Source organism: Furipterus horrens, unplaced genomic scaffold (assembly GCF_987537825.1).
Source record: "Furipterus horrens unplaced genomic scaffold, mFurHor1.1.pri manual_scaffold_3, whole genome shotgun sequence".
Taxonomy (NCBI): domain Eukaryota; kingdom Metazoa; phylum Chordata; class Mammalia; order Chiroptera; family Furipteridae; genus Furipterus; species Furipterus horrens.
In genome coordinates this window covers 17,240,238-17,254,966 of record NW_028327173.1, presented here as the reverse complement: position 1 = coordinate 17,254,966, position 14,729 = coordinate 17,240,238, and the positions used below count along the sequence as shown (strand labels likewise).

General features: G+C 39.6%; 1 protein-coding gene and 1 pseudogene across 1 annotated transcript in view; both read right to left on the bottom strand.

Annotated features, from left to right (window-relative positions):
* WDTC1 (WD and tetratricopeptide repeats 1) overlaps window positions 1-14,729 on the bottom strand; it is a 63,129-nt gene that overhangs the window by 37,229 nt on the left and 11,171 nt on the right. Inside the window, exons 2-3 of the mRNA XM_090268878.1 lie at window positions 3,505-3,652; window positions 2,011-2,094 (exon numbers count right to left, since the gene is read on the bottom strand). Coding sequence (XP_090125004.1) covers window positions 2,011-2,094; window positions 3,505-3,552 — 132 coding nt within the window. The 5' untranslated portion in view covers window positions 3,553-3,652. The remainder of the gene's footprint in view (window positions 1-2,010; window positions 2,095-3,504; window positions 3,653-14,729) is intronic.
* On the bottom strand, window positions 4,702-5,416 carry LOC150014435 (CCR4-NOT transcription complex subunit 7 pseudogene; annotated as a pseudogene).

Sequence of the window (14,729 nt, the reverse complement as noted above, 5' to 3'; positions counted from 1 at the left end):
AAGGAAACATGGAGAGAAACTTTAAAAAAGTAATAAAATAAAATGCACCCCAGCTGGTGTGGCTCAGTGGATTGAGCACTAGCATGTAAACCAAAAGGTTGCTGATTCGATTCCCCACCAGGGCACATGCCTGGGTTGCGGACCAGGCTGTGCTAAAAGGCAACGAATTGATGTTTCTCTGCCTTTCTTTCTCCCTCCCGTCCCTTCTCTCTAAAAAATAAATAAATAAATAAATAAATAAATAAATAAATAAATAAAAGTAAATAAAATAATATAAAGTAAAATACATCAAAAATGTTTTCAAATAATTTTTATAGAGATATGGGAAAACTACCGTAATATAAAAGTATAAAAGGGCTTATCAAACTGTGTAAATTGTACAAGCCCCATTTTGTAGGAAAAAAATTACATATACATGGACAAAAACTGGAAGGTTTATAAATTGTGATTGTTATTTTATTGAATTAGCCTACTGTGTTATGATCCAGGCACTGTGTTAAGCGCTTCCCACAAATCTTCTAATTTAATCATCACAACAATTCTCAATTATTGCTCTATTTTACCGATCAGGAAACTAAGGGTAACTTGCACATGGCTATAGAACTGTGGAGAAGATAGGTCTTGAAACTAAATTTATGAAGCTCCAATGCCCATCTATTAAATGGTATCCTGCTTCATAACACAGAAAGGTAGTACACCAAACGTTAACAACGTTTATCTCTAGTTGGTAAAGTTAAAAGTGATTTTGCTTTCTTCTCCACGTCTTTCTGGCTATTCTATATTTTCTACTATGATATTTATTACTTCTATAATCAGAAAAAAATGTTAAGTAAAAGTTCTGAAGACTACTTGGTAACATGGAGAAAAGAATTATTATATGTTAACTTAAAAAATTCAATGTAGCCCTGGCTGGTGTGGCTCAGTGGATTGAGCACCAGCTTGTGAACCAAAAGGTTACCAGTTCAATTCCCAGTCAGGGCATGTGCCTGAGTTGCAGGCCAGGTCCCCAGCTGGGGATGAGAGAGACGCAACCGATCGATGTTTCTCTCCCTATCTCCCTCCCTCCTGCTCCCTAAAAAAAAAAAAAAAAAATCTTTTAGAAAGTTCAATGTAAAGTATGATTACAATTATGTAAAAATATGCAGGAGATAAAACAAAGTATATGAAATGCTAATAGTAATTGTATTATGGAGAAGGACTAAGAAGTAATTTTTACTTATCTTTTCCATATTACTATTAATGTAGTTATATTTTATAATGGATAAAAATTTATAATGAAAAGAAAGCAATAACAATCTCTACATTCTCACTACTTTGAGATAACATTGTTAACATTCAATAAATTTCTTTCTAGACTTTTTCTAAGACTAACATGATCACTAACCTAAAGGAACCAAAGAGAATTCTTACTCAACTTGCAAATAACACTAAGTTGTATAGCACAGTTAAAAGTGGCATTCAAAACATGATCTTGAGGAAGAAAAGGGAATGGAACTAACATTATGGAATGCATATGTTGGACACAATAAAAAAGCAGAACTTCTGGACTGAAAGTCTGGCTCTCCATCGACTGGACAGGACAACATGAGACAAGGTGCTTGACCTTTCTAAACATTTTTGTTTTAGTAATACCTATTCCCCACCTACCTCCCCAAGGTATTTCTTTGAAGCTAAAATGAGAAAACGTGTGTATGTGTGTAGGAGAATATTTTGTAAATGCTAAATTCCTGCATAAAGGTAAGAATCATTATTGTCCTAAGCCAACAGTAAAAACAGTCGTACTATTCAATTCAACAAAATTTTCCCAGCACAAAGCAAAGAATTTCTGTGTGACTGTGTAAATAATTAATCTTGATTCAGATTTACCTACCTAATAAAACTGCTGGGAAGGAGAGATAATCTTTAGATATGACCTGTAGAGAAAAACTTATTTATGGCAAGAGGATTCTCTGCAGGCAAAGAAAGGTAAGCCAGCCATCTGCATCTAGGGAAGAAAACTGGATCTCTTACCTGCAACTCTGCTTCCAGGCCCAGTCGTCTGATAAAGGGGTCAGTGACATGGTAGCGCCGCTCAAAGCTCAGGGCACCCCGCTCCTGGGGGTCAGAAGCAAATGCACAGTTTCATTGATTTAACTCAACCTGGTTTACTATGTGCCTATTATATATCCAGCACTGTGCTGGGCACCACAGGAGTTAAGAAAGATGGTAAGAAATCAACTTGTGGGAGCTTGAACTACATCTGGGCAGGGATTAGAGAATAGAAGAGAGTATATAAGTACTAAATTGTGCTTGCTGGGTTACAAAAAAAAGGGAAAAAAAGGAAAAAGTGTGAAGAAAAAATTGGGAACAACAAATAGGGAATGTTTCCATATTAGTTTGGAGAGGGTGGGCATCCTCCTTAGGACATGTACTGTATGAGATATGTGAAGGAAAAATAACTTGCATGGTCCCTTCAACTCTATGATTCTGTGCCTCCAGGAAATAGTCCTTGCCCTTGAGGGCCATCAGTCTAATGAAAGCACAACCCCCTGCCCCTCAAAATGGGCAAAGTTCCAAAAATATTCAGGGATGCAGAGAAAAAAATTATGAAACACAGACTAACGTGTACAAAGTACATGGCTCATGTAGAGGCATACACTCAATTGCTCTGGATGGTAACCACAGCTTAGGCTATATGCCACTTATTTTTTAAAAGGTTTTTAATTAAAAATTTTTTAAGTAGTTAACCTTTTCAAAGAACATTCTCATGTTCTTTTGGGTTTCATTCTCACAATCAGCCAGCCTGCAGGTAGAGAGATATTTTCATTTAATGACAGAAAACTGAGGCACAGGGAGGTAAAATGACTAGTCTTCCACGTAGATAATTAGGGCAGTGGTAAGATTGAGCTCCTGACTCCAGTTTAGGGTTCTTACTAGAGAAGCGTATGATGTCTTGATTGAATCTCTTCCATTAAACCTCTGTGCTCCTTCACTGAGGGTTTCTCTGATGAAGCCTGGGCTACTTTGCTAAGTGAATTCGTACTGGAGTGTCTTCTATGTACATCCTGCACAGGACAGGTATAGGCTTTGGTACAGGATAACCTTGAAGAAGAGTTCCAGGTTCTGTTACATGTTCAACTTAGCAGCTGGAGCAACATGAAGAAGCTACATTTACTCCTGCTGCAACCGCCCCCCCACATACGCACAGACATGCCTAAGCACACACACACACATGAATGTGCACACGTACACAACATACTTATGGCTCCCCTCTCCTACCATCCTCCATTAATCTCAGCAGCCCAGGTACAAGCACTTAGATGGAGGAGTCTCCATCAATTTCATGTTCTTGAGTAAAAGAATATAGGAGTCAAAAGACATTGATTCTAGTCCAGAGTCTGTCACTAATTAGCCATGTGACTTTAGGCAAGTCATCAACTCTAGACCTCAGTTTCTTTGGCTGTAAACTAAACCTATGGGGAAGAAAAGACCTCATGCTCTGGTTCAGAGGTCTGGGTTGCTTACCTTGATCTGCCTGTGGATGAGGTCTCTAGTTATGTTGACTTTTGCCATCTTCTCTTAATGGATTCAACAGAAGGAAGCTATATAAAGATCTTCAGGACCCTTGAACATTCCAGCAAAGGCCAGGTCCACGAGACACACATTTAATTACCTGGAGAGAAAAAAATCATCAAACCATGGGGGATGAAATAAGGCGGCTTTGGCACCTTGAATTCACCTGTAAAACAGCGCACCAACCTACCCAGTGAACTATTGCCTATGATTTATGACATGGTGAGCTGGCCCTGCTCCATAGTGCTGAAGAATCTGTGGAGGGTGAAAGGCATAGGGCAGGAGGGAGACGATGACTCACAGCCACAGAAAGTATTGGAACAAACAATGAATATGTCATATATGTTTCACCAGAAAATGGGGGGGGGGGTTGGATATGAGTATGAAGGTAGATAGAAGCATAACCTGAAAAAAAGAATGAGGTATACAGCAAGAGAAGAGTCAAGTTTGACTTGCTTGTATGCATCTGTGGCAACTAGTCTAAAACTTTCAATTATGCTTCAAATCCCTGACACTCAGCTTGGCTCTCATGAAAACCAAATCAGTATCACAGACAGAACACACAACCTTCTAACAGATTCACAGAATCAAAGAGTAGACAGAAGATGTAATGGGACCATGTCCAAGATCCAATCTGATAAAGAAATTCCCTCTTCAATATCCTGATAGGCATGCTTTCAATCTTATGACCTCTTTTTTCCCCCCATTTTTACCAGCAGTTTAATACCTACAGTAATACACAGCCAGAGGAAACTTAACATATGAATACATTCCATGAATTCACAGAAGTAGCATTAATATGGTCTATGCTAGAATTCTGGAGTTCTCCCATTAGTAATGTACATGACCTTGGATAAAACTTACTAGCCTCTGGAGTCAGTTTTCTCACCTAAGAATAATATGGTTGGACATACATGATTTATTTCTAAGGTACTTTAAATTTTTAAGTATTTTAGTCTCCAAAGAACTTATTTTTTCATGTCCTTCTGAACTACATTTCAAGATGACTTATTTTTAAATACTTTCATTCAAGTGTGGTAAATATGACCTATACAAAGAACCTCTAATTTCTTTACTAAGAACATATTGCGCCCAAACTTCTTGATGTTCTCAACCTAATAACCAAGAAAATAAAAGGTACTGATGTCTTCATACTTCTCTCATTTTGAAAAAGGCCATTCCTGTGAGCAATGAATCAGATCCTGCCTGGTGCTGTGGTCCTATCCGTTCCAGCTCTAACTGTTCAGCAACTTCCTGTAAACCACCCTATGAAATGATAACCATTTGACCCCTTCACAGAGGACCACTCCTGATGTCATAAGAAGTTCTGTGACGTACTGGGTCTCAATTCCTTCCTCTTCATGTTTTTTAAACTGGATACCAGATGTTGTTAGTAGCTCTACAGTCTTGGGCATACATGTCTTCTGTCAAATTAAATTTAAAATTAAACTGCCAAGTTGAAGTTTGAAGTTCCTGGAAGGTATTTTCCTTGCTCATTCATAAATGTCAGTCCTACCTGAATTATCTTTAACAAGTCTACATTACACTGCAACAGTTGGTACTGACAGTCAGCATTACTCCTGAATTCTCCAATAGGTCTTGCAACCACACCTGGAAACTCAGTGTCCATAGCAACGTAATTATATTTTCTAATAACCTGATGAATTTTCTTCATCTCTTCATCCAGTTTGCAAGCCCAAACTTCACAAATTCTTTGGCTATGATCTACCATTGCTGCCGGCATAGTGAGGGCACAAGGAGTCTAGCTGCCAAGCATCAAAATGTTATACTTGATTGAAGATCTGTTTCATAAAATACTTTATCCTTTATTTGTGTACTTGTATCACTGAGCTCGCGCTTCTCTTCCTCCTCCTCGCCATAGAGACAGCACCCAGCGGCAGCAGCAGAGGCTGCAGCGGATGCCCCATAGACACCTCTCGCCCAGCAAGGGGGGAAGGGGAGCCTGAGCTCAATCTTATGACCTCCTGAATCTACCTTTTCCTGTTTTACAACTCTGATGGCTAGAAAGACCTAGTAATCTCATTTCTCATAATTCACCGTAAGAAAACTCAAAATTTAAGAAATAAAAAGTTCCATACCCAAACATATTCATCACAGATTTTGTAAAAGCAAAAAACATTTTGCAAATATTTTGTAAAATTTTCCAAGTTTCTAATTGATTAAGGGTTCAATAGTGTATAGCCATATTATATTATGCTGCATCAGAAGTGCTACCTATAAAAGAAAAATGCTTATATTACATTAAATGTTTATATAACATGATGCTCTTTCAATAAATAATATTATCCGTTATCTCTTTTTTGTTGTTGTTGTTGCCATCTCTCTCTCTTATAAACTTTTTTATATGGAAAATTTCAAGCATAAACAAACTAAACTAGAATAACAAGTATAACGACTTGCCAAATGCCCATCACCAGCTTTGGTAATTATAAACATCTAGCTGACCATGTTTACCTATACTCCATCCACAGATCCCCCAGAAGGATTATTTTAAATCAATTTTCAAGCACATTGCATCTATGTATATCTCTACAAAATAAGCACAGTTTTTAAAAAATTAATTAATTAATTTATTTTTTTTGGGGGGGGGACCCCTCTCAGACTTAAGACCCTTTATAATCTCATAAAGGACAACGGGCGAAGGTCTCGTGCTCCTCTAGCTGCTTCAAGCTGGACATGGTCGTCGTCCTACCTACCCTTGGGTCAAGAAATCCCTAATAAGAGTGGGGATCTGGAGGGGAGGGTGGCCTTCCCACATGGGGAAGGATCGTGCAGACTCCAGGTCAGTTGGCTGTCCCTGGACAATGGCATGCTTGGTTTAACAGGATGGCATCCTTGTTGTATTCAGTCATGTTGTGATGCAGTCAAGGACAGTTTTTAAAAAGTAACCATAATGTCATTATCACACCTAAATAATTGACAATAATCCCTTGGTAACATTAAATAGTTAATCAATGTTCACATTTCCCCACTTGCTCAAAAATGTCTTTTTACAGTGGTTATGTTTGAATTAGGACCCAAATAATGTCCACACACTGTTTGTCTCTTAAATCCCTTGCACTCCATAACAAGTTTTCCTTCATCTTCATTTTTGTTTTTCCTGTCTCTTATTTCCTGGAGAAATCATGTCACTTGGTCTGGAGAATTTCCCACATTCTGGATCCACCCAATAGCATCTCTGTGGATTTCTTTAACATGTTTCTCTATCCCCTGTATTTCCTGTAAACTGGGATGGCAGGACGCAGGTTCAGTTTTTTGGCAAGAATACTCATAGTTGATTCTGTGTACTTTCTATTACATCCCATCAGCAGTTATATACCATCCTTTGCCTCTCTTTTTGTGATGACAGTTATCCTTCAAAAGGAAATTAGAGTGAGCAAATGTAGGTTTACAGTTGTTCATATGGAAAATAATGCAATAGTTAATATTATGCACTTACTATACTAGGAATTTTGCTAAGTGCTTTATATTTATTCATTCAAGAAATTAGTACAAGAAGCTTCTGTTATATCCAGCTACTATTCCAGGCCCAGTGAATACAGCAGTGACTAAAACAGGCAAGTGCCTTACTCTCATGGTACTTACATTCTATCAGGAAGGGAGAGATAATAAACAATAATGCAAATAAAATAAGAATGTATCCAGTAGTGAAAATTGCTGTGGTGAAAACAGACAAATTGATATGAGAGTGACTGATGTGCTACTTTTAGACTTGAGGTCAAAGAAGATGCAGTGCACATTTATGGAGTTTTCTGGCTGCTCAGCACTTGAACCCCTTCCTATATTTGGTAATTCCCAATCTAATGACTCTGGTGGGAGGCAGAGTATCCTCCCACTGTGAAGGGAAAATGGTAGAAACTAAAATTCTCATTCAGAGGCTCCCTTTGAAACTACAAAGGGGAACCCAAAACACCCTGTGTATTTATCCTTGCATGTTTAAACTTCAGTCACCTTCAAAGTACTCTCCATTTGATGCAATACACCTATCAAAATGTTTTTCCCATGGCTCAAAACAGTTTAAGTATATTTTATTGATTTGTTACAACTACCCCAATTTTTGTGCGTATAAATTCTTTGGCTTCACCCTTTCCTATATTATTCCTAACTTCCCCCTCCCAGCTGATAATCCTCCAAATGATCCCCATACCTATGGTTCTATTGCTATTCTGGTTTACTTAGTTGGACTTTGTTTTTATTTTTTAGATTCAGTTGTTGATAGTTGTGAGTTTGTTGTCATTTTAATGTTCATAATTTTGATCTTTTTTTTCTTAAGTAAGTCCCTTTGACATTTCACATCATAATAGCTTGGTGATGATGAACTCCTTTAGCTTTACCTTGTCTGGGAAGCACTTTATCTGCCCTTCCATCCTAATTAATAGCTTTGCTGGATAGAGTAATCTTGGTTGTAAGTCCTTGCTTTTTATCACCTTGAATACTTCTTGCCAGTCCCTTCTTACCTGCAAAGTTTCTTTTGAGAAATCAGCTGATAGTCTAACAGGCACCCCTTTGTAGGCAACTCTCTGCTTTTCTCTTGCTGCTTTTAAGATTCTGTCTTTATCTTTCACCTTTGGCATTTTAATTATGATGTGTCTTGGTGTGGTCTTCTTTGAGTCTAGCTTGTTTGGGACTCTTTGTGCTTCCTGGACTTGTATGTCTATTTCCTTCACCAAATTTGGGAAGTTTTCCTTCATTATTTTTTCACGTAAGCTTTCAATTTTGCTGTTTCTCTTCTCCTGGCACCCCTATGGTTCGGATGTTGGCACATTTAAAGTTGTCCCAGAGGTTCCTAAGGCTCTCCTCATTTTTTTTCAATTCTTGTTTCCTCATTCTGTACTGGTTGACTGTTTTTTTTTCTTTCTTATGTCTCAAATCACGGATCTGAACCCTGGTTTCCTTCCCTTCACCATTGGTTTTGTGTGGATTTCCCTTCATTTCATTTAGCATAGCCTTTACTTCTTCCCTTATGGATTTGCCATACTTAAGCATATCTGTCAAGTCTGGGAGCATCTTTATCACCAGTGTTTTGAACTCTTAAGTCTGTTACATTGGCTATCTCCTCGTCTTAGGTTGGCTATCTCCTTGTTGCTTAGTTCTCCCACTGGAACCTTAATCTGTTCCCTCTTTTGGGCCATACTCCTCTGTCTCCTCAACTTGACAGCCTCCTGTGTTTGCTTCTGTGTCTTAGGTAGAGTTGTTGCACCTGTTACATTGTAAGGGGCAGAGCCTTAGGTATTGATCAGTGCTGGACGACCCATTTCGCCACCTTGTGGCACTGTATGTCGAGGAGGGTTCTGAGAGGGAACCATGGCTCTTGCTCAGCACTTGCCCCTTTTCTAGGCACTTCTCTCACTTCCGTATAGGGCTGGCACCTCTCTAGCTGTCACCCTGGCAGTCTTCCCCAGAGTGGGTGGGTCTGCAGATGTTCCAGGACTGTGGGGGCCCTTTAAACAAGAGGACTCTCCTGAGAGACTGTTGGTTTCTTTCTCTGCCCCAACTACCATTGGTTTGCACAGTCAGAAGCAATGAGGCTTTATCTTCTCTGGTGTTGGAACCGTAAGCTATGCAGTCTGGTCTTATGTGGTACTGGGAGTGCTCCCCAGGTGTCCCTCCCTACTTTTCAAAATGTGTGACTGCACTTTCCACCGGCCTGCCGCTGCTTCCGCTACCACACTGAGTCCTCTCCGCTCCAGCTCTGCCCTCTTACCTGTCTGGATGAGTATTTCTTCTTTATATCTTTGTTTGTTGGACTTGCATGCAGCTTGATTTTCTGGAACTTCTGGTTGTCTCTAGTTTCGAGGTACGTAGTTGTAGTCCTTCTTAGTTGTGGAGGGAGATGCAGCCTGTCTGTCTTCGCCTACATCTTGACTAGTTTTTGAACTAGTCAATTTTGATGCCTTCTAGTGCTTCTGCTGTTTTTTGTTTCACCTCTCCCATGTTGGCAAATCATTTCCCTTTGAGGACATTTTTTATCCAGGGAAACAAAGAGAAGTCGGTCGGGGGTAAGATTTGGTAAATACAGAGTGGGGTACAGGGGTCATGCCATTTTTGGTCAAAAACTGCTGAACACTCAGTGCGGTGTGGGCAGGTGTGCTCATAAATCACCCATCATGAAATGGGCAAATGCACTGAAAGAGTCTTCAAAAAACATTCACTGAAGCCAAAGGCAGCCTCTCAAAACAAAGCCAGCTGGTACACTGATACAAATGGGTTCCTAGAACACTCACCGAGCAGGGAAGCCTGTATTCAAGGGGCCCACCCTCCAGAAGATGACTTGTTTTTTGGGGGGAGGTTCCCCCTTGTATAGTGTATGAACATGGCCCTGGCTATACCAACCTGTCACACCAGCCCCAGGTGGTATCAAAGAGTGGGAGGATATAGAGAGTATATGCTGGCACCAAGGGGCGTCTATAATGGCCATGAAGGTGCAGTCAGCTGGTGGTAGTGGTATAAGCTATATAAGAGGTAGCAGTGACCTCATAGACTGCTTCTGTGAATGATTTTGGCTGTGGATCCTGGCTGCTACCCAGTTTCCCTTGTTCTAGCCCATTCTTCAAGCTTGGCTTTGTAGCCTTCCATGATGTTTTGTGAGTATTCCTAATATCCTTTCAATAATTAGCCAGAGTTGGTTTCTTTTGCATACAACTAGAAATCCTGCCCAATACAGGAGGCTCTGTGAAAATATGACATTTAAGCTAAAATATGAATGACAAGAAGACACAAAGAACTAGGAAAGGACCCTTCCGAGTAGAGAGAACTAGTGCTAAGGCCATAGAGGAAGACTGGCCCAAAAAGCTTGTAGGGAAGATACTATTACTATCATTTTACAGATGATGAAATAGAGTAATAGACATGAGACAATTTTCACAATGTTACACAGCTAATAAACTGGAGCTCGAGTAGGAACTCAAACCCAGAATTGTATGCACACTCTTAACCACTATGATATGTAATTTCCTAGAGTAATGATCGCTATGAGAATCCACCAAAAGAACCAACTGAATTGTCATTAGTCATTCATTAATTTTCTTGAAACATTAACTGAGAATTTACCAAGTATCAAGCACTGTGCTAGACATGCGGGAATACTGAGATGAAAGACATAGTACATATAACTAAGACAGCAAAGAGTCAAAGGCAAGGGGCTCTAGCTAAGATTGGTGTGTGGCTTGAAAATACTAAAAGGAACAACAGGAGGAGCCCTGGCTGGGTAGCTCAGTTAGTTGAAGCATCATTGTCCCGTACACCAAAAGGCTGTGGGTTCAGTTCCCACTAAGGGCACATACCTCGGTTGAGGGTTCGATCCCTGGTTGGGGTGCTTACGATAGGCAACCAATTGATGTTTCTCTCTCACATAGCTGTTTCTTTCTCTTTCTCTAACCCTCTTTCCTCACTAAAATCAATTAAAACAAACAAACAAACATATCCTCCAGTGAGGATTAAAATATAAAAGGAACAACAGGAGGAAAAAGCAGTGAAACCGGACAAGCAAAACAAACAAAACAAAAAACAAACAAAAAAACACTATAATAAGTAAATGATAAAATGGAAACTGGAATTTTAAAAATAATATCAGACTAATATGCAGAGGTTTCAAAACCCAAACATCAAGCCCTGACCAGTGTGGCTCCTTTGGTTGGGTGTTGTCCCGCAAAGCGAAAGATTGCTTATCAATTCCCGCTCAGGGCACCTGCCTGGATTGCAGGTTCAGTCCCTTGTCAGGGCACATACAAGAGGCAACTGATCGATGTTTCTCTCTCATATCAATGTTTCTCTCCCTTTCTCCCTCCCTTATCCTCTCCCTAAAAATAAATTTAAAAAATACTTTTAAAAAACAAACATAAAATGTAATAACTCAGTTGGCATTTTGGTGAACATTTCTGTTCCCATCCTAAGAAGAAATGGCTCATTCTGGGGCAAAGCCCACCTCCTCACTCAAAGAAACAAGAATCCAGTGGCTTTCCACAAACTTTTATAGGCAGGCAAGCAGAAATGGAAATTCTTCTAAGTAGGGATTATTTAAAAGGTTAACAAATAATCATATCAATAAATGGTTATATGTCGTCGGCGGCGGCGGCGGCGGCAGCCGTCCGTCTCGAGAGACGATGGTGTAGCTTCTTAAGAGTCTATCTGCACCGCCGAGAATGGCTGTGCAGTCCAACTTGGGAGTGACACGGTATCTGTCTCCTCCCGTGTTGAATCGACATCTTGTGATGACGCTGGAGTGTCCTCTCCAGTGAAGCTGAAGCTACAGAGCCTGGGCAGGGTGATATGGAGGGTCTGCTGTTGCCCATGCAGCAGACCCTCCCTCTCTTCGCAGCTGAAGGGTCCAAGGGAAAGACGGAGTCAATACAGCTTGGCTTCAGGTGCGCCGCAGGAGTTGCCGGCGTTGACTACAACGTCAAACCGCCTTAGGGACTCCGGCTCCGGATTTTCTGTCGGGGTTTACTCCCTTAGCCTTTCCCCTGAAGAGGTATGCCGCAAGGCAGCGGAGATTTTTTGGAGTCAGAGTTTTCCTTCTCTGATGTGCCCTGTTTGGAAGATCGAACCAGCGACACTTAGCTCGCAGGCCGACGCTCAATCCACTGAGCCAAACCAGCCAGGGCTAATGGTTATATGAATATGAGAATATTTAACCATGGCTCAATTTTAAAAGCATTATTTTAAGTCTCTGAAACAGTCAATTCTACATCGTGAAGAACTCATGGACATGGAATGATATGAATGAATGATTTGGAATTGACAAAAGGAAGTTTTATATATATGATTAAACACTAAAAAGGACTACATCAGGGGGATTTCAATCTCTGGTGCAGCAAAGTACATAATGTTCAGTTCTGCGAAGAGGCAAAAAGACTGAAATATGTGACTTTAAGTATCCAAAAAATAAACTTTTCAATGTCTACTATGCCGGGTACTGTACTAGACTTTGAAAATATGGCAAAGAATTAGCCAAACACAAACCCTTCTTTTCAAGACTACACAATACAGTTGTCATTAATTGAATATCAATGGCACCAAGGCTATTATAATCAGAGCTCCATAGAGGGACTGAAAAAGGCTAACTTAACTGAATGACCAAAATTAATAACCAGAGCAGTAAATTCAGAAGTAACAACATGGAATAATAAATCTTGTTTATACTGCTTTATATTCATACATCTTAGAAAAAAGCACAAAAAATGACCACGGGGGAAACAAACGAAACATATGACAGTAGTGTAAGAAAACCTGGAAATCAATAATGAAAAATGAGGACTTTAACAGACCTCAAGCAAATTTTAATGTATACTCTTCATTCTAAGAATAGCACAGTTAATTGAATATACCCTTATTTAAACACTTAAAGCTCTAATAACATTGATGGCTAATTTTTTTCCAGAACATGAAAGCTCAATAAAAACTGCCTCTAGCTAAAGTACAATGGTTTAAGAATGGCATCTGCTATAATTTAGGATATTGCAGGCCAGCTCTAGATGATACTCAGTGAAAAGGAGAAAGAAGGAAGGCAGCTTCTGGGAGCTGGGAATATGAAAAATATAAAAACACCTAAGGCACAAAGGAAAACATATGACATAATGTTATAAAGAACATATGAGCTGCAATGCAGATGCTATACCTCCCAAAAGGTATTCTGTTACTGCCTAGCATGTCACCAATTAACCTCATCCCTTCCACAAACTTTTAATTTATGCTACTGAGAAACTTTCTTCCATGGACATATCTCTGCTGTCATAAAGGAAACGAATAAGAAAACAAAATTCAATTAACAGCTCAATTTGGAGGAATTAATCTACTTCATAATGCAAAGGGCACCAGTAATATAATAGTCTGAGGTCAACCAGACTTAGAAAAAAGTACACTTGGCAAAGAATACTCATCTGGAACCAGAGACTGAATGGTAATATCCAAACAAACATCAGGAACCACCTATTTCAGGTGTGCCATGTCCTTCTTTTGGGCTCTGGATAATATGGCAGAAAGAGAAATAGACTTAAAATACTTAAGCCTGAATTCCAGCCCCCTCATCGTGCCAATTAGTATGTTCTCAGACAAGTTACTTAACCCTTCTGAGTTTCAATTTTCTCATTTGTAAAATGGGGATGCTAATCTACTTCAACAGGTTGTTTTGAGGAATAAATGATGAAATACATATAAAAGTACAAAATAGTAGCTGGATCATTAGTAGGTGCTCAACAGATGTTAGCTAAATCTGAATTCTGCTAAAAGCTGACACAGACAGATAACTCCTGTTATCTATGTTCAGTAGCATGGTTCTAACATTTCTCCCTTACTTCCTTCCCTACCAGAGAAACAAAGCTGACATTGGGGATTCCATTGTAGGATGGTGGGGCATAGTAGGATGTCTTTATTCCCCTGCTAGCTTTGGCATGCAAGATCAGGAGGGAAAAAAGGTGACTTTGTTGAAAACAAAGGAACTCCATACAAAAATATGCATAAACTATATCCATAATAGTTAAAGGTGGAAAAAACCCAAATGTCCATCAACTGATGAATGGATAAACAAAATATGGTATATCCATACAACAGAATGTTATTCGGCCATAGAAAGGAATGAAGTACAAATATATATTATATCATGGATGAACCTTGATGACATTATACTAAGTGAAGAAGTCCACATTATCATATAATTCCATTTATATGAAATATTCAGAATAGGCAAATCTATAAAGATAGAAGTAGATCTCCAGTTTCTTGGGGCTGGAGGGGCTGAGGGATAGAAGGGTTATAGCTATTGAATGTATGTTTCCTTTTTAAAAAAAAATTTGAAGTGAGCCCTGGCTGGTGGCTCAGTTTGTTGGAGAGTTGTCCCCTGCACCAAAAAAGCTGCAGGTTTGGCCCCAGGTCAGGGCCCATACCCAAACTGTGTGTTCGATCCCAGGTGGGGTGCACATGAGAGACAACCGATAGATGTTTCTCACATCAATGTTGTTCTGTCTCTCCACCTAAAATCAATAAACATATCCACGGGTAAGGATTTTTTTAAAAAGATTGAGATCCTGCCTTCCCTCTGCCACAATACTTCATGCTCTTTCTTTCCAACTTGGGCCTGGTATAATGGCTCCCACAAAGAAGGGTGTCGAGAAGAAGGGCCATTCTGCCATCAACGAGGTAGTGACAAGAGAGTACGCCAT